This window comes from Kogia breviceps, chromosome 15, assembly GCF_026419965.1.
Source record: "Kogia breviceps isolate mKogBre1 chromosome 15, mKogBre1 haplotype 1, whole genome shotgun sequence".
In the NCBI taxonomy this organism is placed as follows: domain Eukaryota; kingdom Metazoa; phylum Chordata; class Mammalia; order Artiodactyla; family Physeteridae; genus Kogia; species Kogia breviceps.
This window is the reverse complement of record NC_081324.1, coordinates 18,837,967-18,863,955: the sequence shown is the minus strand read 5'-3', so window position 1 is coordinate 18,863,955 and position 25,989 is coordinate 18,837,967. Positions and strand designations below refer to the sequence as shown.

General features: G+C 38.8%; 1 protein-coding gene across 2 annotated transcripts in view; it reads right to left on the bottom strand.

Moving 5' to 3' along the window:
- The window catches only part of CCDC68 (coiled-coil domain containing 68), a 52,918-nt gene that overhangs the window by 14,571 nt on the left and 12,358 nt on the right, over positions 1-25,989 (bottom strand). For both annotated transcript variants that reach the window (XM_067014642.1, XM_059039946.2), the window contains exons 2-8: positions 21,512-21,640; positions 20,291-20,377; positions 18,345-18,482; positions 17,220-17,345; positions 15,536-15,664; positions 9,830-9,912; positions 1,323-1,428 (exon numbers count right to left, since the gene is read on the bottom strand). In XM_067014642.1, the coding sequence (XP_066870743.1) occupies positions 1,323-1,428; positions 9,830-9,912; positions 15,536-15,664; positions 17,220-17,345; positions 18,345-18,482; positions 20,291-20,377; positions 21,512-21,628 (786 nt within the window). In that variant the 5' untranslated portion in view covers positions 21,629-21,640. The remainder of the gene's footprint in view (positions 1-1,322; positions 1,429-9,829; positions 9,913-15,535; positions 15,665-17,219; positions 17,346-18,344; positions 18,483-20,290; positions 20,378-21,511; positions 21,641-25,989) is intronic.

Genomic DNA, 25,989 nt, shown 5'->3' with positions numbered 1-25,989 from the left:
GTTTAAACCAAACTCAGCAGGAGTGCACCCTGTGGGAAGCAACACTGGTCCTTGTTATGTGTCTCAGCCACCTAACATTTTCATCCTGCATAGGCAGAGGCCAGCAGACATGATGCAAGACTGTGGTCTGGCATAGGGAAGCTCCCTGCAGCAGACATCTGGTCAACCAGCAGCATGTTAAGGTGAGCCCACTTTGCTTTGGAAGAAAAGCATCTATTAAGAGGCAACGTGGGATTGGGGGATGTGGGGTGATATCCAGGATGCTGCCAGAAGAGAAGAAACACGTGGATTCCAAGGCTAGCTCTATCACTTAACTACTGTGGGCCTCAGTTTTCTCATCTGTAAAATGAGGACATGGGATGCCCCCTCTGTCCTCCCTGACTCTCAAGTGCTATGACTCAATTCTCTGGCTGTTTGGTGAGGTCCTACCACAGCAAGCATGAATGTTACATTTATGTCAAGAAGGCATTTGAGTTATTTGGAAGGGCTCCTTTTAGAAACAAATATTAGGTAGTTTTTAAAAAAAGAGAATGGATGAAGTTCTGGTTTTAAGTCTAAAGCAGATTCCTAAACCAGATCAATACAAATCTTGACATAAACGGTATGAGTATGCAATTCACCACCCATCTGGCTACCATCACGATGACCTCTTCTCTTTCACCTGCCAAGATGTTCCCAGCAAAGAAGGGCCAGGGTACAACCCTGTGCTAACACACCCTCTATGTAAATTAACCACTTATGAGGTTATGAAAACAGATCATTTCGGGCTTCCCTGGTGGCACAGTGGTTGAGAGCCCGCCTGCCGATGCAGGGAACATGGGTTCGTGCCCCGGTCTGGGAATATCCCACATGCCGCGGAGCAGCTGGGCCTGTGAGCCATGGCCGCTGGGCCTGCGCGTCCGGAGCCTGTGCTCCGCAACGGGAGAGGCCACAGCAGTGAGAGGCCCGCCTAGCACAAAAAAAAAAAAAAAAAAAAAAAAAAGAAAACATAATTTCTTCTTCAAGAAAGGGCTGAATCTCTTAATCGACAAAATCTGCTAAAGAACAGTGTGCATTATCTGGCTCAGAACACTTTAAAAAAACCACCAAAACATCTAAAGAGCAAACACAATTTCCCAAATATCTTCGTTGAGAACATCACAGGTGTCGGCATAGAGGCAACAGAGGTCACTGAAAAGAGAGCCTTGTCACGTGGGGATAAAAAGGAAATGTCGATGGGGAGAAGAATCTCAGTGCTCGTAGAGTCCAGGCAAGCCACACGTATTGGGTCTTCTCACTGTGAACATACCAGCTACCAGAGAAACACACGTGATTAATCTGACCTCCTGGATGACACTGCGCAGGTTCTGATGCTGGGAGTGAATCACAAACTGCAGGTGAGAGATCTGCTCCTGGAGGAGGGAAATCTCCTTTTGAAGATCCTGGCAACTGGAAATGCAAAGGAAAAAAGAGAGAAAGGTTTGCTAAAGCATTAAACAGCTATTTTTACAGCTGTGCTACCAGGATCTCCTCACACATGACTCGACTACCGGGCAACATTTGGGTAAGATGCCCAGGGTCCCTTATGCCAAACAAGACACACTGAAGATAAACAGTCATGAAGCGTGCTCTGATTAGCTCAGACCTGAACTTGAATGAGAGGATCAATTCATGTCAAAAGCTCCTCTCTGGCCACCTGTGACTCCCTCCCTCCAGCAGGTAGTTGAGTCAAGTTGCATCGAACCAGGTGAAGCACTTATATATCTAATCTGTCTCACCTAACAGCATCCACAGACCTAGCATCCATCAGAACACACACATATGGAACAGTAGCGTTAGAACATGGGGCCAGGAATGGAGTCTTAACACATATATCAGAAACCAACTTCCAAGGATACAGGGGTTAGTATAGGTTGTGAATTGCCTGTTTGTCATTTTTTTTTTTTTTTTTGGCTTCCTATTTTTGTTACTTCTACTACATGTAAATAAGGCAAGGTAAGAAAAATTAAATTCCAGCTAATATTTTGAGTCCACATTAACCATGGTGAAGAAAGATGAGCGAAGTTTGAATTTAGATTATTCATCCTTTCCCAAAGCTCCATTTAAGTAACTGGCATCGATTACATGGCTTTTGACTATTTCTCTTCTTGCCAATATTATTAGAGTTTGAGGCAAAATGCCCTGAGACAAGACCACGAAACTTGGGAGCATTGTAATTTTGGAGTCACATAACCTTTCTAAGCCTCAGTATAACAGGTATAACAATCCCTACCTTTACAGCATTAGAAGATTATACTGTACACTTAAAGAGATAAAGTGAATGTGCTTTCGGAAAATGAGCGTTTTATAAAGTAATATATTATTTTAGCTTATTAAGGTTTCACAATTAGTAGCCAATTCAATTGCAATTCTGATTTTCACAGTCTCTACAAATATTACAAAGGTCATAGATATTCATGTGACACTACGGTGGAACTTGTTCTCATTTTTTAAAAAAGAGTCTTCATCTTGTTTTACATCATGTACTAAAACATTGCTTCTCAAACTTCATATGCATTGGAGGATCTTGTTAAATTGTCAGGGACCTTGTTAAGATGCACATTCTAATCCAATAGGCTGGGGAAGGGCTTGAGAATCTGCATTTCCAACATGCTCCAGGTGTTCCAGTGATTTTGCTGGTCCATTAGCCAGGCTTTGAGTGCTTTGAGTAGCACAGCACTAATCCACTACAATTGTCTCAATAATGTTTAATATACAGTAAAGTCACTCAAAGCCGAGTAACTTTCAGGCAATTTGCAATATTTAAGACAGTCTTGATTTTTTCCCTTGTTCAGTTTTGTATGAGAGCTTTAAAAAGAGTTTGTTTTACTGTAGAAAAAATTAATTTCTATAAAACTATAGAAATGTTTGCACAAGTACAAATGATGTATAATGATAGCCATTACTATTTATTTATCCTATGGAATGAAATAATTTATATTATCAAATACTGTCCAATTACACAACATATATGTCACAAAATATATGTGAAATGTAGTTCATTATTGTTCATAGCATTAAAAAATGGAAACAAACTGGGCTTCCCTGGTGGCGCAGTGGTTGAGAATCCGCCTGCCAATGCAGGGGACACGGGTTCGTGCCCCAGTCTGGGAAGATCCCATGTGCCGCGGAGAGGCTGGGCCCGTGAGCCATGGCCACTGAGCCTGTGCACCCGGAGCCTGTGCTCCGCAACGGGAGAGGCCACAACAGCGAGAGGCCCGCATACCACAAAAAAAAAAAAAAAAGAAACAAACTAAATGTTCATCAATAGAAGACTGATAAAACAAATTATGCTATATCCATGCTACTTCTATTTTACATATACATATATATGATAGAGATAGACCAATAGACAATTTATATCAAAGATGATGTCACAGAATATTATAAAAAGGATGGTCTTTTCAACAAATGATATTGTGACAACTGGATACTCATAGGAAAAAATGAAAAAGAAAATTAATCCTAACCTCACTTCATCAAAAAAATAAATTCCATGTCGATAAAACTGGAGACCCAAAAAACTTTCAAAAGATAATATAGAAGAGCATCTTCATGAATTTGGAATAGAGAAAATTGTTAAAGTAGAACTGAGAACAGTATTGACTGCAAAGTAAAAGATAAGTTTGACTAGACAAAAATTTTAAACTTCTAGTCATCAAATGAGAGCGAGTAGGATAGCCTCAAAATCTCGGTAACATAAATGACTACTAAAGGCATTGTATCCAGAATATATAAGGAACATCTACAAATCAACGGAACAGGAACCCAGCAGAAAAATTAGAAAGTGACTCAAAAGGGCACTTCACAAAAAAAGATAAGTTGTGGACATAAGGATCAAAGTGACACAGAAGGCAAACAGAAATCTGGCCCACAGCTGGTGCTAAGATTCAAAATTGCTCCAGAGAGAAGGGAAAAAAAGAGAAAAGAAAAGGAGGAAAGAGCAGTCAGACTCAGAACTTTCCTGGGGAATCATGAGAAAGAACTTGGGATGCTTTGCAGAGCCCGGCCAGCTATGAAAATTCATAAAATACGAAAATACTGTATATTATTAAAGGTGAGTATTCAAAATGGTCTCATCGTGTCTTATGATGACCCAGAACTTGGGGACTGAAAGGAAAAAAAGTCTTTAGAAGGATGGGAGTGGGTAGATATGTTCTCCAAAATAGAAAACTCAGGAAATTTCCCCATGTATTTCATAAGAATATTACCATCAAGCTCACCATAAATAAATAAAAATCGGAAACAGGTCTTAAGATGGAAGAAAAGTATTTCTGGAAGCACTCTGGAAAGCGTAGGGGTTTCAGACTTATCTGCATTATACACTAGAACAGTGATTTAAGGAAGCTGCAAAAAAAAAAAAAAAATCTCTTAGGTTTGTTCAATAAACAGAAAACCTAGTCATCCATTCAAGGTCTTTGAATGTGAGAATATAGCTAAATAAGCTGCATTTGAGCTCCCTTTAATCTCTGTTATTTATCTCTCAGTTGAAGCACTCAGTGCTTTCAGTTGAAGCACTCAGTCTTAATGTACTAAAGCAAAACAGTAAGAAGAAACATAATGAAGGCCAGGCCTAGGAAAGGAGGCCAAACGTCTGTATCTAGGATGTATGCTCTGCCTCCCAATGCCTCAATATAAATACAAAGTCAATGTTGAAATTAAAATAGAACTGAAAACTGCTGCTTCCAGAAAGATGTAGAAGATGTGTTTTCCCCTGTTCTTCGTATTAAGTCCACCCCAAACCTGAACACTATACATCAACAAACCCAAAAGAAGACTCTGGAAGGTGGAAAGAAGAAGGAACACTAACTTGGGACCTTGGGATCCACGGAACAACACAAGGGTGAGTTCCCTGGGTTTTCTTTTTGCTTCACAGATGCTACGCTTGGAGCTGAGAAAGTCCACAGCTTAGAAACAGCAATGGCAGCACAGAAAAAGCCCAAACAAAAAGAGAGGAAAACCTTGGCTCCACTCTTTGGAGAAAGGGAACTGAAGATGCTCTCTCAAATCACTGTGGATGGAGAGTGAACAGAGTACCATTTCCGGTCTTCTTCATGTTAGATTCCCTAGTGTTCAAGAAAGGAAGTCAATCTTATTATCTTTAACTTGCAGAAATGTGGAAACAAATGGTTTGTCTTCCGTAACACGGGATAACGGTAGGATAAGTACTAGGCAAGAAGCACATCCTCAATCTCTCTGCTGGCCAATGTCTGCCAAAGACTTGGTCAAAGGAAATCAAGGTCATGGAGGACTGTCTCTCCATCCAATTGTCAGGATACTTTAAAATCTATTTTGGGCCTAACTTCCACCATCCGAGGCGGCATTATTGAGTCCTGCCACACTGCCCTCTGCTACTCACTGTTCAAAGGGCTTTGACTGGGGCTTCCCTGGTGGCGCAGTGGTTGAGAGTCCACCTGCCGATGCAGGGGACGCGGGTTCGTGCCCCGGTCCGGGAAGATCCCACGTGCCGTGGAGCGGCTGGGCCCGTGAGCCATGGCCGCTGAGCCTGTGCGTCCGGAGCCTGTGCTCCGCAACAGGAGAGGCCACAACAGTGAGAGGCCCGCGTACCGGGGGAAAAAAAAAAAAAAAAAAAAAAAAAAAGACTTTGACGGAATTGTTCTTTGGAAGCATGGTATCCTTTTTAAAAGTATTTCCTGAGGTACAGCTTCTGTGTTTACTGTAATGATTTTGTTGAACACATCGTTCACGGTACTTTTTATGAACATATCCTGGAAATTTTCTCTCTGGCCTTATAGATACATTAAAAAGAATTGGATGTTTCCTAAAGAACCGGCTGGGTTTAGTAATTTGGACATTGTGAATCACAAAACTAATCATAATTTTCTCCTTGGGTTGGCTGCTAGAAAATTTAAAATGGAGTCAGTGGTCCACTGTGAGCACGTGTATACATTTTGTGGGCCAACCTCATTATATATCTGTTCTTGTATCTCCTTGGCCTTCTCATCTCATCTATTTCCAGTTAAAGGATTATGTTATTTTTATGTAGTTTTTGTAAACGATCTTACATTTTCTTAGAACTCAGGGTACATAAATACATAATTGCAAAGTGTATGAAGAACATGAGGATGGCCATATTTGCACGATCCCAGAACATTCCCCTTTTAAGTCTTTATAAATTGTACTTATTATCAGGGATTAATGCATTGTGCTGTTTATAGGAATGAAAATTCCAGAAGAGATAAAAAGAGCTAGATACCGAGAGACAAAATGAACGCAATGAAAGTAGCAACTGAAACTATGGTGCACGTACCCGATGCTGCTACTTCTGGGCCCACTGCTCATAGCCAGGCATTGGGCATATGAATAACCCCATATGGAATTCCCACTTGAGAGAGAAGATAGTGAGATTGGTGGCATCCTGGAGCTTCTTGGAAGCTATGAAGAAATCATACTAGAGTCTACAGGGACTCAGGTTTCCTGCTCTTTAGGATTTGATGTTTCTTTGGACCTTTATGGTGGCCATTACTAAATGTGAGTCCCCAGTGGAAGAGAAGGAAACTGACGATCACAGCCAGGAGAATAGGAGACGTCAGGTCCTTACGTTTCCCAGGCCAGACGAAGGTGAAAGAATAAACAAGACGTAGGTATAGCTCTGTTCACATTTCAACCAAAACTCAGGAATATGTATTACTATTGCCAGTCAAAATCTTCGCCATTATTTTCAGTGGTAGCACTAAATGGGCGGGGGATGGGGCGGCTTAAGACAGCCCTCAAAACTACCAAAGATAAATGTACAATGTAAGTAACAACAGTATGCTTTGACATGCAACCACAATCTTCAAGATACCCTGTTTCTTCCTCTAAGGAATGTACCATCTGTAAGCAGCTTCTACAGGTATGTTGAAGCCAACACACTACTTGTCTTTACAAAGCCCAAATGTGTTCCCCAAAGGATAACTCTAAAATGGGCCTGTGTGTTTGTCTGTGACATCACAGGGCAGAGAGAGAAGTTGGAAAACTGCCTTCTGCTTGGAGAGTAGGACTCCCCGACACAGGGGACTGAGGAAACCAATCAGAGAAAAGGTCTCCGGAGTTTCCAGAAACAAGAGAAAAAAAGTCAAGTGTCCTCTATAGAAGAACAAGCACAGGCTTTGCTACGGCAATACTAGAGTCCAAAGTCCCAGCCCTACAACTTCTGGAAAGCTGAGTGATCTTGACAAGTCAGGTAACCAATTAGAAGCTCTGTTTCCTTCCTGAAAGGTCCATGGAAAGATTAAATTAAATAAGGTACCTCAGGTTACTTTATAAACTGAAAGGCACTATGCGTGTGTCAGTTAGTACTGATGGTAGTAGAAATACGGGGTCAACCTTGTTTTTAAAAAAGATGCTTCGGCCAAACCTTTTGACTCCCGTTAACAGTAATTGTGAGTTTCTGCTGTATAACAAAGTGAATCAGCTATACATATACATACACACCATTGTAAAGCAATTATACTCCAATAAAGATGTTTAAAAAAAAAGTAATTGTGAGGATTAGCATAATATGATGGTACATACATATCCATATACAAGAAGAAACTCTTTTTCTTCTGAATTATAAAAGCTTAAAAGTTATCCTCAGAGATGCTTTCTAATATTAGAAATGCCAAATTACAACATATTGAATTTTTTAATCTCTTTATCAAAATTGTAGAATGAAACTCACTGCAATTCAAGAGAGTCATGGCACCTATCAAACTATCTATGTTTAAGGGAAATTAAATCACCCATAGCCCCTGCTCAGGGAAGAAGCCCTAGGCTATTCTTTGAGTAAGGGGAGGCCACCCACAAGGATGGGAGGGGACGCCTGCCAAAGGCTATTGGTTGGATGTCAATGCAGGGGTTGGTCAAGATGATCTATCTGTCCAATACAGGAAGTAGTATTAGGCCAGTCAGACTCCTTCCTCTGGAATCTGAAAGGAAAATACAGAGAATACAAACCAGCTGGTGAAACATGGTGGGAAAAGGTAATGCATCATCCAGGAAGAACAAAGAACAAGAAAAGAGTGAAACTGCATAAACACACATCACTAAGTGGGATCAGCAAAATAATCTGGTTTTTCAAATCACATTAGGTGCTAAAGGGTTGTCCTCCTGTCTTCCCATGAGTACCTCTTCTTTATGGCCATATCTATTCAGTCTTAACCTAAAAGAAATCCTATTTATGGTAGCTTAACCAAGTCTCTATTGCTTTAACTAAAAGAATCTGACTCATACTGATTTCATTTTCTTGTCACTTAGCGAAGTGAATACCTCTACACACGGCTCAAAATAACAAGTAAAATAAATATTTGTGTTACCTACAATTTATGAAAACTGCACAAACCAGGATGTTCAAACACATCCTGGAAACACAGAAGCTCCATTTCCCTCAAGATATTTCTAAAACCTCCTCAAGAGCTTTTTGAGACTTCTTTATCCTGACTGCTCATATATAATAGAACTGAAAGAATAGATCAGTTTGGTTTTTAAAACCATTACATTTTTGGCTCAAAGACTGACAAAACCTCTATTATCAATAAAAAATCATTTTTTAAAGAATAAATCAAACTCATTGTCTGGACTCTTAATGGAAGGCACAGTGTACCAGCTGTAGTTCTGCTGCATGGAAAAGCTCTCTTTAGAGGAAAAAAAAAGAGGTAAGCCAAAATTTACTTAGAGTTAAATTATGAGTATATGCAAGTAATTCCAAAGACTTATGGATATTTTCCATAGTATTTCCTTTATTCTCTACAGAGATGTACAGTGCTATGAAACTCAGAAATCCACCTTCTGGGGCTATATGAGTGTTCACAGGGAAGCGTATGAGGAAATTAATATCAGTGGTATCCCAGTGTGTTTCAAATATGTAGGTACAATTGCCAGGTCAGCCCAGTTCTGGACTTTGGCTTATGAGGTCCAATGAAGAGAAAGAGAGATAATGGGAAAGGAAAAGGAGATTGGAAAAAATCAGAAGACCAAGAGAAAGTGATGTCTGAGCATATGTTATTGAATAAATGAGAACAAGAATGTGTACATTTTGAGATTCATAATACTGCCTAGAGCAATAGCTCTAGATAGATGAACTAAGATCTTGAAATAGATTTGACTTTGAATGTTATATCAGAATATATAATGATTGTGGTAGGCTTAGAATTAAAAGAAAAGAAAAAAAAGAAAGGAAAGGATAAGAAAAGAAAAAGTTCAGGAAATTTCATATGAGTTATTCTGTGACATTCCAGAGAATTTTTCTAACAGCAGCCGAGTAGTCAAGCCATTCGATATCCATAAACCCATAAATCCATCCCTACCCCAGACCAGGACTGCTTGTGAATTACGAGTATTTGTAAGTAAGTCCCAAGAACTAAGGATGCTTTTCACAGTATTTCCTTCATTCTCTACAAAGTTGGGAGCACGACAAAACTATCTTACAATTCCACTTACAGGCTAGCTAATTTAAGGCCGGCTGTAGCAGAGATCCATTAACAAAATCAGAAGCGTCAGGGGAATGGAGACCTCAACAGCATCCTCTTCAGCACCAAGGGTAAACAGGGAGGGGACAGGTTCATTCACTCTTCAAAAGGATTAACGAGCCTCCACACACATATACACACACCAGTTTCCCTGTACCCCCAGTGACCTCTGCTCCGTCCAGATTCCCCAGTGGGTAGGGAGGGAGAGGCACATGGCTGTTAATGCTAAGAAATCTCCCTTCCTCCTGAACTTTCAGGCTTCCTTTCCCTTGGGGGATAGTTGCCTTCTATCCACTGGTCAGTGGACCGGAAGAGAGGAAAAATACCAGGAACTGCTTTTACTTAGGAGATTTGCAAACCTTTTAGCATATGTAGCATTGGATTTGAGATGCAGCAGCTTGTTTTCCAAAGACAGTTTTTTCTCTAGCAGTGTCCTCTTTTCCTAGGAGAAAATAAAATACAATTTTTGCTCATTTCTTTTCCTTTATTTCTCTGTCTTTCTCTCTCTCGTTCTCTTTCTCTCTATGTGCGTGTGTGTTCAGCAAGGAATTCTTGCAAACTGTTCACAAAAGATGCTTCTTGTAATACTAGAAATATGTTTTGAGCTAAAGAGCTAATTTCAAATGGAGCTGTTACAGCCCACCCCAGCGAAGTCCGGGGCAGGCATTCTCCAGCATGGTTTACAAGGGTAGCAGGGAGGAGCCAAATCAGACTACGTGTTGGATCTGTTTCTTTTACTTTAACCTTTGCTTTCGGCTGCTTTGGTTCACTGAAACGATACTGTCTATACATAACGGCCTGCCTCGGGGAACCCTGCCCCTCTGCCTGAATGTTAAACCAAAGTGCCTTTGTTAGGGAAACATCCAGACCCCGTTCCACCCGTGGATGGCTGCAAGAAAGAAGAAATGAACACATCCCCTCCCCGAGGCTGGCCATTCCAGGTGATATTTGCAAAACATATGGCCTTTTTACTTTACTTCCTCATCGCCTCCCCCTCTGTGCTATAAAAGAAATTAGCATCCAAACCCCGATACGATGGTTATTTTGAGACTTTAGTCCGCCATCTTCTCGGTCTGCCGGCTTTCCGAATAAAGTCGTGCTCCTTGCCTCAACACCTCGTCTTCGATTGATTAGCCTGTCGTGCGGCGAGCAGAGCGGTTTTGGACTCGGTAACACAAGTCGCTCAAGGACAGGTCAAGACTAGCTGTCTTCACTGCCCTCGTTTGTCTGGAGAGCTTTGCTTTGGCCCCTCCCCCAGTCCGCTGCTCAGTCAAACTTCTCTTCTGTCTCTCCATCCCGCCCTAAATGCTAACTCCCTGCCCATCTCTCTCCAGACACTGGCTCTCCCATCATTCCACCTGCGTCTCCAACGTTAGTCTGAGTTATTGGTATCCAAGGATATTATCGCACGTGTCTTGATACCTACCTGCTTACACGGCATCTATCAGAGGTAGAAAAGTAGTAAATGCATATTTAGTGAAGGATCAAGGCCATAAGTGATAAAGTCACTTCCTCATTAGGATATAACAGAAATTTTGACATTGTGAAAGAATCCCTAAAGAAATGCCTTATTGCCATCATTAAACCAAACTCTCTCCATCCAACAGGAAAATAGACAAGTCCATGAAAAACCAAGCTGGGATGATTGTGTTCTTTTTTATATCTGATGGAAATAGATGTTTTGACAGTATTTACAATGCTGTTTAAAATCATTCCTTCTGTAGTGTATTTATATGGGTAAAATACAACACAGTGCCATTATGGCAAAAATCTCAGAATGTCTTTGGACATGGACAGATCTGGTTCTGAAACTTGGTGACTGCGTTAATTTTTGCCAAGGTTTTAACCCCTCTAGACCTAATCACTGTTAAGAAAAATTAACCAAAACTTGTAAATCAAAATATATTATTTTAATGTCATATTGGGTCATTGTTTAATAACCTGACACAAGGATTTTTTAATTCTCTTGGAGAATTTCTTTGTGTGTGACTTTATTATTTATTATTTGATTAGAGCCCTGACTTTATGAAGTTGCATGTTAATTTGTGGGTTTCTGCCTGGTGGAAAAGGTAAACCCAAAGGTTATGGCTTATTGCCTTAAAGAATATTAACTACCTTTGTATCTAACCTAGTAATCCTATTCTATATTCCTTTTTTCAAAATGCATGTAAATAGCCAATTTCAAAAAATATTTTATTTAAACCAGCTTTACAATCTTACCGGTTCCCTCATTAATTAATGAGTTGACTAAAACATCTGACATGTATTCATTCTATATTTGTTTGAGTCAAGTTTTTGACTTTTTGAACATCCCTAAGATGGGGATAATACTATCTATGCTGAAATGTTGGGATGATTGGAGATGTATGTGAAAGGTCTACATGCTTCTCTGAAACATATTAGGACCTCAATATATAATAATATGAAGGTGCCAAATACTTCATATCTTATGTGCTCTGTTATATTTTAAATTTATACTTTTTCAAAAATTTCCTGTAGCATTCTTGTCACATATATTAGATATTGTTCTGGTGTAGCCTTAGTTGATCTGAGGGATCAAGATACTCTTTGCAAGCTTATTAGGACACTTGGGTCATCAAAGAAACACATCACTGATAATATATTTTGAATTTATAGGAGGAAAAATGGTGTTTAACAAACATTCTTTCTAATGGGCTTAGTCTCAATTCATGAATCTTTATCACCAGGGTTCAAGGAGACGAGACAGCTGGACAAATAAATGTTCTGCCTTGATCAAGCCTCCAGTATTTAGCTTGGACTCTTTTTTAAATTTAACTTTTATTTTATATTGGAGTATAGTTGATTTACAATGTTGTGTTAGTTTCAGATGTATAGCAAAGTGGTTCATTTATACATACATATATATCCGTTCTTTTTCATATTCTTTCCTATATAGGAAAGAATATGAATATATATATACATATATATATATATATATATATACACACACACACACAGAATATGGAGTAGAGTTCCCTGTGCTACACAGTAGGTCCTTGTAGCTTGGACCCTTAATGCTCCCTCTCTAACAACACTGAAAATCACACTACATCAGCTAGCACTTCTCAGGGACAGTGTCTTCTGGGAAGGGAAAGGCGCTCACAGCACCACCCAGTGGGCAATCCACTTTTGCCAAAACCACACCTCTGAAGAGCGTAAGAGTTCCCTCACCTTATTGATCACGGTGGGGTGGACATCAACTTAAATCATTGCCATATGTTAACATCTAAATGATTTAGGAATCAATGGTATCCTTTTTATCTGACATCAGAGAAGATGTGCGCATAATGGAAAGGACTGTGAACTGCTAACTGGAGGACTGTGGAATAGTCCCTCATTTGCACTGTCCTTGTTTATAAAATGATGATGAGGAATTAGGTGGTCTCAAAAGAGCCTTTGAGCTCTAAAATTCTAATAGAGCTAAATCAATGATACTGGAAAACAAATATGATGCAACAGAAGTGCACTGCCAGCCAAAGGAACATATGCCATATTAAAATGCTCTTATTGGGTGGGTTTTCTGGCTTATCACTGTGTTTATGGAATTCATTCTCACTGCATTCCTGATTAAAGTGGGACAGATGGTGAAGGCTTTAAGTAATGTGTTCATTACCAGACCTCATACCACTAATGGCTATTTACTGGAGCAGTGGCTTGTGCAAGTGAGTAGAAAATGAATCCTTCTCCAGGGGGTACCCACCACCAGGGCAGTATTTATCAACCTTTGTTGTGGATGTTCATTTTTAATTTTCATTTCCTTTTTGAACTCATGGCCTTTTCTTATTAATACAAAGGTCTCAGTACCCCCTCCTCTCATTCTGATACACACTTCCCTCCTGAGAAACCCTTCATCACAGCCTTTATCCTCAGTATCTCCTTAGGCGAACATGTTACCAAGCTTTGCTTCTTATAGTTTTATGTATTTGCATGATCATTTTACAAATGTAATGTATCTTTAAACTAAATATGTTTAAAAAATAAAAATAAAACTCCTGCACATTTTCCTTCCACTGCATCCCCATGAACCTCCACCTCCCAGAGATTCCAAAAGACTCCACTCTAGGAAGTCACTGAACTAGAATGTTCTGGAAGGTTCCTGCATGGCCTTGCTGAACCATGAGCATTCTGTCCACTTACTATGTCACAGAGCTCCTACAGACAGCTCTCCATTTTGGGTCAATATCAAGACAAATGCTAGGCCATCACTTCTCAAAAATGTCTGCCAGTCTTTAAGCCACTTAACCTTATTCTGGGGTCCATCCCTACCTTCAGTTGGATGTCAGCTTCCCTAAGGACCCCTGGGAGAATGAATGAAAGGAGATCTGGGCAGTTCCTTGAGTCTCACCCAACCCAGATATATTACATTGCAATCTCCACAAAGAGACTGTATCTGGTTCATTCACAAATAGATATCTAGCTGGGAGCTCTGCCTGGTACACGGTAGGAGCTCATATATTTGTTGACTAAATAGTCCAGTGACTATACCCTGGAATGCTGAGATGAACTCACATCCAGTACAGATTTCTTGGGGTTTCTAGAAGATAGAAATTACATTACACTATTTTTTCATTAATTTTCAGGGACTGACAGCTGACCAGTAAACATGACCCAGTGTTACTGGGTTTGAGGTGATCGCAAATCTATATTTAAATGTCAAGCTGGTTAATCAAGTAGTTTGATTAAACAACCCTATTTGCATTCCAGAACTGTCTTCCTTTCCGAAATGCAAACGTTCCTTGTGCTACCTTAGTTTGCTAAACTAATTATTACAGGATAAATATTCTAACATTGCAAAGTATTCATCCAAATGTTACAGTTTGTCCAAAACATCATAATTATAAACTTACACGAGGGCAAACCAGCTACTTGAGGACATTCTAGCCCTGTGATTTTGGCTAAAGTAAAACACTCAGCATCACCCACCGTACAACACAGATGTAGCTGTATATGATTATTATTAGATTCAGTTAAGGTTGGGCTTATTTAATTTTCGTGATTTCCTCAAAGGACCTTCACTAAGATCACAAATTCAGCCAAACTCACAGTGTTATAAATTAAACTCTTGGGAAATATGTAAAAAATTAATCAAGGTTTCTCAGGCAAATATCCTGAATGTTGAAATGTGATGCTTTTGAAGTGATATTTCTGAAATAGCCTCAATTCAAGGAGACTCATAAAAAAAAAATAAGACTGAGAAGAGTGGAGGAAAATCAGGGAATTCATGTAACGAATATAAAAATGTACTGGGCAATATTTACTAGAAGTTAAAGTCTGTATTCTTATCTACTCCAACTCAGTTTCAAAGATGCCAGTTTTCTATTGGTTTGTTTTACTATTAAAAAATATTGTTTGGTTTATCTGAATTCTAAATTCTCAGGCATGCAAAACGAAATTTACGTGCTCACCTTTCGTGTGTATTTGGAGGGTCAGCTACTTAAAGGAACACTGCATGAAACTTTTAATAATTTTTGTTCTATTATTACTCTTCCCTAAATTTGGCCGAGCCGTGCGGCATGCCCCCTGCACTGGGAGTGTGGAGTCTTAACCACTGGACTGCCAGGGAAGTCCCAAGAATGTCTTTTCTTAATTGTGAACTATACCTGTCCTAGGGCAGCCATAGGTTTTTATAAATCTAAAGGGGACTTGGGTGGCCAAAAATAAACACTTCACTGACTCCAATACATAAAAATGCTGCAATTACAGGGATTCGCTATATTATTACTAGAAGTAGGTAGACTTTGTGATCTTTTCCATTATTTCTATTCATAGCCTCATGTTTCCCCTTTCTAAGCCATACATTTACAAGAAAAAAAAAGTGACAGATAATGATTCGACTGCAGTATTTGTAAAGAGGTAAATCAGTAACTACAATACACATCATATTAAATGTGTAAGGGAAGAAATGAACATTATTGAATACATCCTAAGATCTTAGGAGTTGCAAAGAACACTTTCACTTAATGTTATTTATTTTCATATTATCTTCTTTAATTCTCACCCTAACCCTGTCAGGAAGATATCCCTTTAATTCTCCAGAGGCCTACCTTTTCCATTCTCTGTACAAGATTCTCCAGTTCTGTGATTTGCTTATGTTTTTCCTCAAGCTTTTCAGCAATTTGATTCAGATTTTCAACATGTTGCTTCAATTTCTGTTCTTTTTCAAGTGTGTTAACCTTTTGTCAGAAAAACAGTTATCAGACTATTGTTTTCATTAAACCTATACAGCTATTATCTCCCTCTAAAATTTTCTGAGTAGCCAAAAAAATTTAATAATTCACACTTGTTTAGAATTACTTCCTTGAATTCAGTCTGTCTTCAAAATAAACCTGATGGACTACAGCAACACTAAATCAATGGAGAATTAATAACATATAAATATTATTTCTAGAATGTTGACATTTGCTACCATAAAGCATTCTCTGTGAACTGGTATAAGAAAGAGAGACCAAAATTTAAGAAAAGCAAAACTTTCGACTCTTTCTCAACAAAACTTATCGAGAACAAAAATAAAATCTTATACGTTCAAGTAAAAAGTGTTTTCTTTTTAACCAGAAAGTGTCATAAAAGCAGAATAATTATCCCCACTGTGTCAGGGGGTTATCTCCTAGGCGCATAGCAGGAGTTACACTAAAAGACATAGGAGAGAAGTCTTCAGCGGGCAGCCCATAGGCCACACTTGGGGGTGTTTCAACTGACATGTAACTGATATGCACACCAACATCTGCTTGTGTGTTTACTAGAACTCAAGATTTTACGGTTAGAAAAAAAAAAAGTGTCTGACTTCCTTTGAAAATACCAGGTGGGCATTCCTGCCCAGACACTCCCTTTGCTGGGACATGGACACTCCCATCCACACACACCTGCTTACTCTTTCACATAGGTACTTTATCTGCCCCCGGCATGCCTAGGAGTTTGTGACCACATCACCCCAACCTGAAGCTTGAGGGCGTGTCGCCTGTGCAGCGGATTCCTACTGTGCTTCCCTGGGGACCCTCCTAGGGCCTGAGCTGGCAGAGACCCAGGCGCCCTACCTGCGCCTGAATGAGCTTCCCTGTTTTTGAGTTTTGGCAAACACACACATACACACGTTTTCCCCCTTGCAGTCCTAGAATACATTCTCCAGATAAAGTTTTACTGGCCCTAGGACACATATTTCAGATTCCAAAACAAACAAAGTGGAGGTGTGTGTCTATGATATAGAGACACCCATACACACACACATATATATTTGTATGATTTTATATTGTAATTTATATATTAAATATGAAATATATAATTGTATATGAAATATATATATATATGTACATATACATACGTGTTTTTGTTCGTTTACTCTGAAGAATGTATTCCAGGACCAAAACAATTTTGAAACCATTTGTGTAGCCCAACTTTTTCATTTTAGAGTCAAGTCAGAGAGACAGAGTGATTCAAACTGGGTCACCTAGTTAGTCAAAGGCAGAACCAGAAGAGAAGCCACTGACCAGTGTCATGGGGCCAGCCCTGATTTCTAGGCTGGGTGGCAGGGCTCTGGGCAAGGGGGGCATAATATGCGGGTACCAGGCTAAACGGGGGTGGGGGGAGATCAGGGCAGAAGACGGGCAGCCTGGCCTTCCAGGGCCTTGCCAAGTCACGTGGCCATTGCTTGTTTCACATCTACCTCCTCCCCCAAAGAGAGACTTGGACAGCTTGGAGGTTAGTCCACCAGCATGCAAGCTGCTAGCTCGGTACCTGGAGTAAGTGTCTACTGTCCTCATGCTTCTTTCTAACTTCTTTGGACTGTATTTGATAGTTTGCAAATAATCTCTGGGCCACATTTCTCAGAGCCGCTGCTCCTGCTTCTCTGGAGGCTTCGAGCTAGAAACAAGAGGTCACTGTGCATGTTTGGACTTTTACAATAAAATGGGTTAAAGACAGAACAGTTTAATGGGCAACCAAAAACACAGAGGCTGTAACCGTACCATTTGCACCTTCATAGACAATGGGTAAGAGGAAAGATCCTGTTATCTGGTAAGAAGAAAACACAAAATGAGAACCCCTTATTTATTGGGGATGTCATGCAGGTGATTTGCACTGGCCAGGCCAAAGCAAGCTCTATGAACATCAGTGCCCTGCGTATAGAGACCACACCCCTGCAAAGTGTCCCCCAGTGCCCCATCAGCTTATATACGTATTTGCAAGTGTTTTTGTATCACTGGCCACAGCAGTACTAAAAGACATATTTCCTGAAATAGAAGGAGAACAAGATTGAAGTATTAGGGGCAATATCGACAAAGTGTCATGAATCTTTCAAAGATTTAACCTAAAGAAATAATCAAGGATGGCTGCAAAGATCTACCTACTAAATAACTGTGGAACTGTATATAAAATAAGCCAAAAAAGGAAAATATAAGCCACCCGACAATAGATTAGCTAAATAAAACAATGAGACATTTGACTATGAGTGCTCTAATTAATATGCAATTTTTAATATCTAATTATTACATATATAAAGACTTTTAAATTTTACTGTAGTAAAAACGCTTAACATGAGACCTGCCCCATTACACAGATTTTTAAGTGTACAGTACAGTATCATATATAGGCACAAGACTGTACAGTAAATCTCTAGAACTTATTCATCTTGTACAACTGAAACTATGCCCATTGAACTTCTGTAAAATCTTTTTAATAATAAAAATCGCCTTCAAAATAAAACAGTGAGATTTCATTGATCAAATGTAAAAGGGCTTCTCTAAGTATGTGAGCACATGTGGATTTATGGATGGGTGTGGATGTCTATCTAATTTCACAGATTCACAAATCTATCCTATTGGCACAACGCACAAAATTAGACATTTCTCCTACTGGTCATACTTTGATTTTCAACACTTCATTCTCTTTGTTCATTTCTAAGAGCTGTAGGTCTTTTCCTTTTATCCTTTCCATGAGCAGATCCAAACGGCAAGACGGATCCATTTCAGAGTCAAAGCCATTTTGAATGTGTCGCCAGTGCTGAAAAGAGCAAACAAGAAAATCATTCACCTGACTTTTCCTTTTCCCTACTAACTTTGATAACAATAATTATCACTCAGTATTACATATGTCAAGGAAGATTCAGATCAACACAAATAAATCTTTTGAATCTCAAATATCAATGGGAAGTTCCAGATGAAACGCAGCTGGCCTCTATATTTGCTCAAATTTGAATAGATTCTTATATTAAAAGGAAGGTAGAAGTACATCTTTCATGCCTTTTATATTCCCTACACTTTAAAATATACTATTAAGACCTTTTGAGGGGATAAATGATATCCACAAAGCCAGGTGTTTGTATTTTTTTAATCTAACTTGTCTGCTGACCTGTGGTTTGAGATGGCCAAGGCAGACATACTGGCAACACAATTCTTCTCCATTCCCAAGAAGCTATTCCTATTAAGGTCTCCAACAACCTCCCCATTGTTATAGCCAATGGTTGATAACTAGCCCTCAATTTACTTAACCCACGGAAGCCATTTGACAGAGCAGTCCCTCCTCACTTTCTTTTTTTTGTTTTTGTTTTTGCGGTACGCGGGCCTCTCACTGCTGTGACCTCTCCCGTTGCGGAGCACAGGCTCCGGACGCGCAGGCTCAGCGGCCACGGCTCACGGGCCCAGCCGCTCCGCGGCACGTGGGATCTTCCCGGACCGGGGCACGAACCCGTGTCCCCCGCATCGGCAGGCGGATTCTCAACCACTGCGCCACCAGGGAAGCCCCCTCCTCACTGTCTGAAACCCATTTTTTTCCTTGTCTTCAGTAGCTCCATTCTCTCCTGTTTATCCCCCTAATTCACTAGCCTCACTTCTCAGCCTCCTGTGATGGATTCTTCTTCTTCCCAACATCTAAGTATCAGAAATCTCAGGACCAAATGCTTAGATTTTCTCTCCTTTCTATCCACACTGATATGTTTGGTGATCTCCTCCAGTTTCAGAACTTTAAATACCATCCTTACTCCCAAAATCTCTAGCCCATAGCCTGGACCTTCTACACCAGACTTCTACCCTCAGCTCTAGAATCAGATATCCAACCTCCATCAGAAACCTCCACTCGGAAGTCTGATAGGCAACTCAACATAGTCAGAACTGAATGTTTGATCTTTCCTATCATTCACAAACATTAACCTTCTTTTCAGTTTCAGAGCACTTCAGAAAATAACTGGAGTGAGTTGTGTTAGTTTAGGAGCTGAGGATGGTAAAGAAGACTGTTTATACATCTTACGCCATGTTCTAGTGTTCTCTGTGGCCATCCCACAGAGTGGATAACACTGACTGATGAGGTGCATGTGGCTCAGGTGACGTGTAACCTGGCATAATCCAGACAAGGCTAAATGCACATTGTTTGACCTTAAGAATAAAAGGCTGGTCACAGGGAAGGGGTGCATTTAAGCTTATTGACTGATCACGCAGCCTAATGGCTTCAACTGAGTGTCCATTGGTGTGGCCCAGGTGAACCTAAATGCTTGTGCCTTTGTCTGTCATTGGAACATGTTGCTGCCATGCATCCCGGCTGAGCCAGTATCTTCCCCTACGAAATTTAGATAAGTAAGCCAAGTTTAAAATATTCAAGTAAGACCTGGCCATTCCAATCTGATCCTATTAATGACATCTGTAGTTAAATATTTCATACATATGCCCATTAACATCTTTAGATACCAACAAAATATTTAGTACTCATCATTCAAAGAATAATTTAATAATATCAAAAAGTTATTTAAAGGAAGTCTATATGGCTCTATGTTCATTTACTGAAGGAATAAAAGTGGTACATTTTGATAAATTCATTACCTTTGCATCTTGTTTGTGATTTGTACTATTATGTCTTACTTCATCTTTAAATATTTGATTTCGGATCTTTTCCAGAGTAGTTCGAATCTAAAAGAAAAGAAAAATACTTTTTTCAAAGGCATTTAATACCAAATACCTTTTTTTTTTTCTATACCAGTTACAGGGTACCAAATTTATCTAGAAAGTATTACATATATGTCAATCTCAGATTTAAATAATTGCCATCAACCTAACTTGCATTTAGGCTAATATTGTTTAGACTGCAGAAAATGAGCATTTGGTCTTTACAACTGTTTCTTAGACAAACGTAATATATAACCCAATTGAATATTATACCACAAAATAATTACTATTTAGTAATTAGTATTTAATACTAGTTAGTTCTGTTTTTTTCTATATAGTAATTTAGTGCTAATTTGCTATTTGGTAATTACTATAAAACAATTACTATTGGGTAATCACTACAAAATAATTACTATCCAGTAATTACTGCAAATCCTTACTATCTAGTAATTACTAGAGAATAACTACTATTTAATAATTACTAAAGAATAATTACTCAGAGGAGATAATACACATTTATGCATGAAATACAAGCCCCGTGTCTTGGTGACCTATGGAATTGCAAGACACTCAAAAGATGACTTAATCGCTCTAAGTCACAAACTAGCTATGTCCAAATTCTTCCATCTGTTCTAAAAAGTAGTTCATGAAGATATATACCTTTGTCAGACATTATCATTGGATTCTCATAAGTTTTCACATTTTTAATGAAGTACCATGCCAACGTGTACAAGTCATTGGCGATAGCGCTCTGAACTGCTTGAGAAGGAACAAGGTAAGGAGAGACAGAAACTCAGCAGGCATCATAAATATCTACTTGGCAACAAAGTATCAATACTTATGAAAGAACTGAGAAATGATGTAAAACAGTAGGATGCACTAGTGAATAGTGTGGGACAAATTAAGTGCTGATGGGTGTTCTGAACCCTCCCGGCCCTTTATTCAGTTTTAGTCCAAGTGTAGGAACAGAGGTTCACACCCTCAAGAGAAATGACAACGCATGTGTTTAAATTTCAGCTATCAAGGTTGTCCTTTGCCAGACTAGGTCTGTTCTTCCTCGCATGTTCTAGGGAGGGAGAAACAAAGCCCACTAATTCATATCAGATTTTATTGCAAAAAAATCATACCATGGTAACATGATTTCTAGGGCCCACATACCTTTTTCACATATTCGGTTTCTTCAATAATGTAAGCTGATGTGGACTCATACAAGGCAGAATTATCTTCTATCTTCCCCTTCATGGGAACTGTCGTGGTCACTGTTACTGCTGTCATTGTGAAGTCCAGCTTTAGGAAAACATAAGTCAGTTGGACAAAACTAACCTCCTTGATGTTATAATTAGGTGGTTTGTAAACTGAAAGGAGTTCTATATTAGCACTGTAATCAAATATAGTAAAAAATATTATAAATTATGGAAATCTGTACATATCCAAAAATCCAGGAACTAATTTAATATTAAAACGACACCAGTTGCAACAGTCATGGATTAGAAACTTAAAAATTAAACTGAGAATGAAAAAATAGGAAAATTTTCTTTTCATTCGGTATCAATTAGACTATAAAACCTCAAGAGTAGAGACTATGCCTTGTTCATATTCTAGCACACTGTAAGTGCTTAATAAATGTCTGTGGGGCTAATAATATAACAAAATCATATATATATATAAAACTTGTATACATGTATGTATATCACTTTATACTTTACAGAGACCTCTAACATACTGCATTTTATTTAACTCTCAGTATCCTGTAAAGGCCATTTACTGAAGAACTATTTGTAATAGTAAAAGATTTGGAAAAGCCCAAATGCCCACAAAAAGAGGACTGACTGAATGAACTACCCACTTCTATAGAGTTTTCTCGAGGATATATCTATTCAGTGACAAAGCATGGTGCAGAAAAGGATACATATAATTTCTCTAAGAAGAGAGAGTAGGATAGAAGGGGAAAATCTGTAATTTACAGTTTTGACACTGAAAAATGTAATTATTTTACCTAATTATAAAATAAAACTAAATTTAAAAGAAAAAATAAAATCCTCAAAAATAAAAAACAAATGAATATATCTGCATACAAACTTGATGGCATAGCCTCATGAATTACTTGAAGTGACTTTAAAACATGCACCAGGGACTATTTTTCCCAGATGTGATATGTCCTAAGAACAATAAGAATCCCAAAACAAGCTTAAACCGTACTCACTAATAATACTTTTAGTGGAAATATTGGTATTGCTATTTTGAAACTATTATATGTGTGGGCACACATTCACATGACTCACTCACATGAATGCATGATGTAGAATCAAGTCAAGAAGTCATTGTCTTAATGTCTTAAGAACCAAGATTTTTAGCATAAGAGAAAAAGAAATCCAAACTAGAACCAAAAATGTTATGTAAAAACCTTACAATCCAAACTGGAACCGTGAGTAGAAAATAATGATTTATTTTCCTTTAAAATTGTATATTCCAAGCTTATCCACTGAAAATTTAGAAACAGAAGAAATTAACACTCCCAGCGCCCAGACTATTGTCTCAGTACACTATTTTCTACTAAAATTCAACCAGGGCTTCTTGAGTGATTTAGATCTGGAGCAAGAAGTATATAAGGTGAGCCTGAGATATCTTGTCATATCAGAAAGCAAAAAAGTAACCAAATACTACTTGAATAAGACACAAAAGCCAACCTGAAGAGGAATGACTGTGATGGATTAAAACATATCAAAACTTTTTTTTTTTTTTTTTTTTTTTTTTGTGCGTTACGCAGGCCTCTCACTGGCCTCTCCCGTTGAGGAGCACAGGCTCCGGACGTGCTGACCCGGCAGCCATGGCTCACGGGCCCAGCCGCTCCGCGGCATGTGGGATCTTCCCGGACCGGGGCACGAACCCGTGTCCCCTGCATCGGCAGGCAGACTCTCAACCACTGCGCCACCAGGGAAGCCCTCAAACCTTTTTTAATCCATGAAATTATGTTGACAAGAGAAAAACCACCACCACCACCACCAATTCTCAAACTCAATGGAGACGGGCCACAATTATACTAAAAATTAGCCCAGAAAAAGGGGTGAGGGGGACACCAACAAGCATTGATCTTGCCTTTATGACATGAATTTACCATGTGTTTGTTGGTAACCAAACAGTTGATTAGGAAAATTTTGCTACAGAATTTCTGCTAATAAACCCCAAAGGACTGATAGAATTAGAAAACCTACATTTTGCAACCCCTTGTGAAGTAATGGATCTAAGCCACAGTCATCGACCAGCTCTAAAAACATTAGGTGAGAGGTTGGTGAAGAATGCATCAACTCGAGAGACCCCACTAATCAACCTTAACAGAAAACTAAAAAAGAGACAACCAGACACTATGTTCTCTAGATGTGGTACAATCACAAGTAGAAAGCATCACCTATGAAGTATGCAGTCCCTCTATCTACCGACGGTAAACATCTGAGAAACAGGAAACTGTTCAATGACTCTACAAAGGTGAAGGTTGCAAACAGCCAAATCCAGATTATGTAAAAGTTTTACAGGGTTAATAATTATTCTTTCCACAAATTAATTATATGAAGAAAGATGGGGAGAAGAGAAATTGCCAGATATTATGAGACTTAAGAAACGTATGACCAAATGCAATATATGAATTTTCTTTGGCTCCTGATTCAAATAAACCAGCTACATAAGGACATTTTTGAAACAAGTAGGGGAATTTTAACACTGGATAACGGACGATGTTAAAGAATTATTGCAATTTTGCAAAGCATTATTTGTAATTATTATAATTTTAGGTGTGATAATGGAATTGCTATTCCTTAGAAAGATCTTCTCTGTTAGTTATACATACTGAAATATTTGCAGGTGAGATAATATTACATTTGAAATTTTAAAGAGAGTATTTTACTCTAGTGTTTAAAGAGAGGAAAAAATGGGGTGAGGTAAAAATGAAAGAAGTTTGATAAAATGCATGGAATTGTAGAAGCTGGGTGAGGGCACATGGGGTCCCTACAGTCCTCTACTATTCTGTTTCTCTTTGAAATTTTCATAATAAATAGTAAAGGACTAAAAAAATAAGATAAAATAAACATCCTTGAGGTAGGATTATTAATCTAATTTTACTGATAAGGAAGCCAAGAATCTAGTAGGTGCTATTAATTTACCCAAGATCACAGTAAAACTAACAGAGCTGAAACTCAAACCTTCGTCTTTTGGACACCAAGATCAAGAGTGTTTCTATCACATTAAGGTCAGATTCCCTAGTGAGAAAAAAATGAAAATTTAGCAATGACCTATGCTGCTAAAACACACAAAGAATTTTCATATTTGCTAGCATCACTTTAAAACTAAATAGCTTCTGGGGATGATTCAAAGTCCTGCATTTATCCTTTAATCTTCAATGAAACTGACAGAGCATGCCAAGAATTTTCCATTTTATGTTAAATCCTCTTAGACAGCCACCGTGGCTTCTATTTGTTTCAGGGGAACTTGATTTGGCTGTAGCAGCTCTTCAAGTCTGTTTTTTGCAGAATGTGAATGGAACTACTTCTGTTACTTGGTCCTCTGAAGTCTCTTCCGGGATTAAGTTCTTAGTCCAAAACAACATTTAAATGTTGGAAGTAAAAGAAATGCCCACAGAGACAATAAACGATGTGTTTGGAAATGAGAGAGGGGTGGTCAAGCTGGAGTGGTGGTCATCAAACCACGGTGGGGGAGCCCAGTCTGGCTTCCAGCCTGTTAGGACAGCTGATGAATGGTTCTTACATCTTTTAATGGTTCAAAAACAAACAAACAAACAAAATCAAAAGAAGAATAACATTTCGGGACACATGAAAATTATATGAAGTTCAGATTTAGTGTTCACAGATGAAGTTTTACTCTAAAACAACCATGGCCGTGCACTTACGTATTGTTTATGCTGCTTTTACACTATAACAGCTCAGTTGAGTAGATTCAACACAGAAAATACATGGCAAACAATGTTGAAAATGTTTTCTATCTAACAGGTCCTTTACAGAAAACGTTTGCCCTCCCCTGGGGTAGAGTATGGCAGCAGGTTGGAGCAAAAGCAAGGGGAAAATAGAGGCTAGCCAAGCAATTGACTTGGTCTGAGTTGTTTTCTTGTTCTTCAATTCAATCTCCCTTGATCTATAGTCCCATTTGTTCGATTTACCTTCTCTTTTCTTTTTTTTTTTTTTTTTTTTTTCCTTCTCTTTTCTTTTCAGTGTGTTATATAATTGTGTACATTACCAAATGATAAGGGGCATTTCATCATAGGAATTAATCACTCTTTAGAAGGGATCCCACAGCATTCTCAGTCTTTTATAATTTGAAAATTGCATCAGGCCTCACATTATACATCCTAAAATACATTCTCTTATGTGACTTTTATTCTTAATATCAAAAAATTCTGCTCCAGAAATGAACCTATTTATGGAACAGAAATAGACTTACGGACATAGAAAACAAACTGATTGTTAGGGGATAGTGGTAAGAGTAGGGGGACATAAGTTAGGAGTTTGCGATGAACATATACACACTACTGTATATAAAATAGATAAAAAACAAGGACCTACTGTATAGCCCAGGGGCGAACTACACTCAACATCTTGCAATAACCTATATCTTGCAAGGAACTACACTCA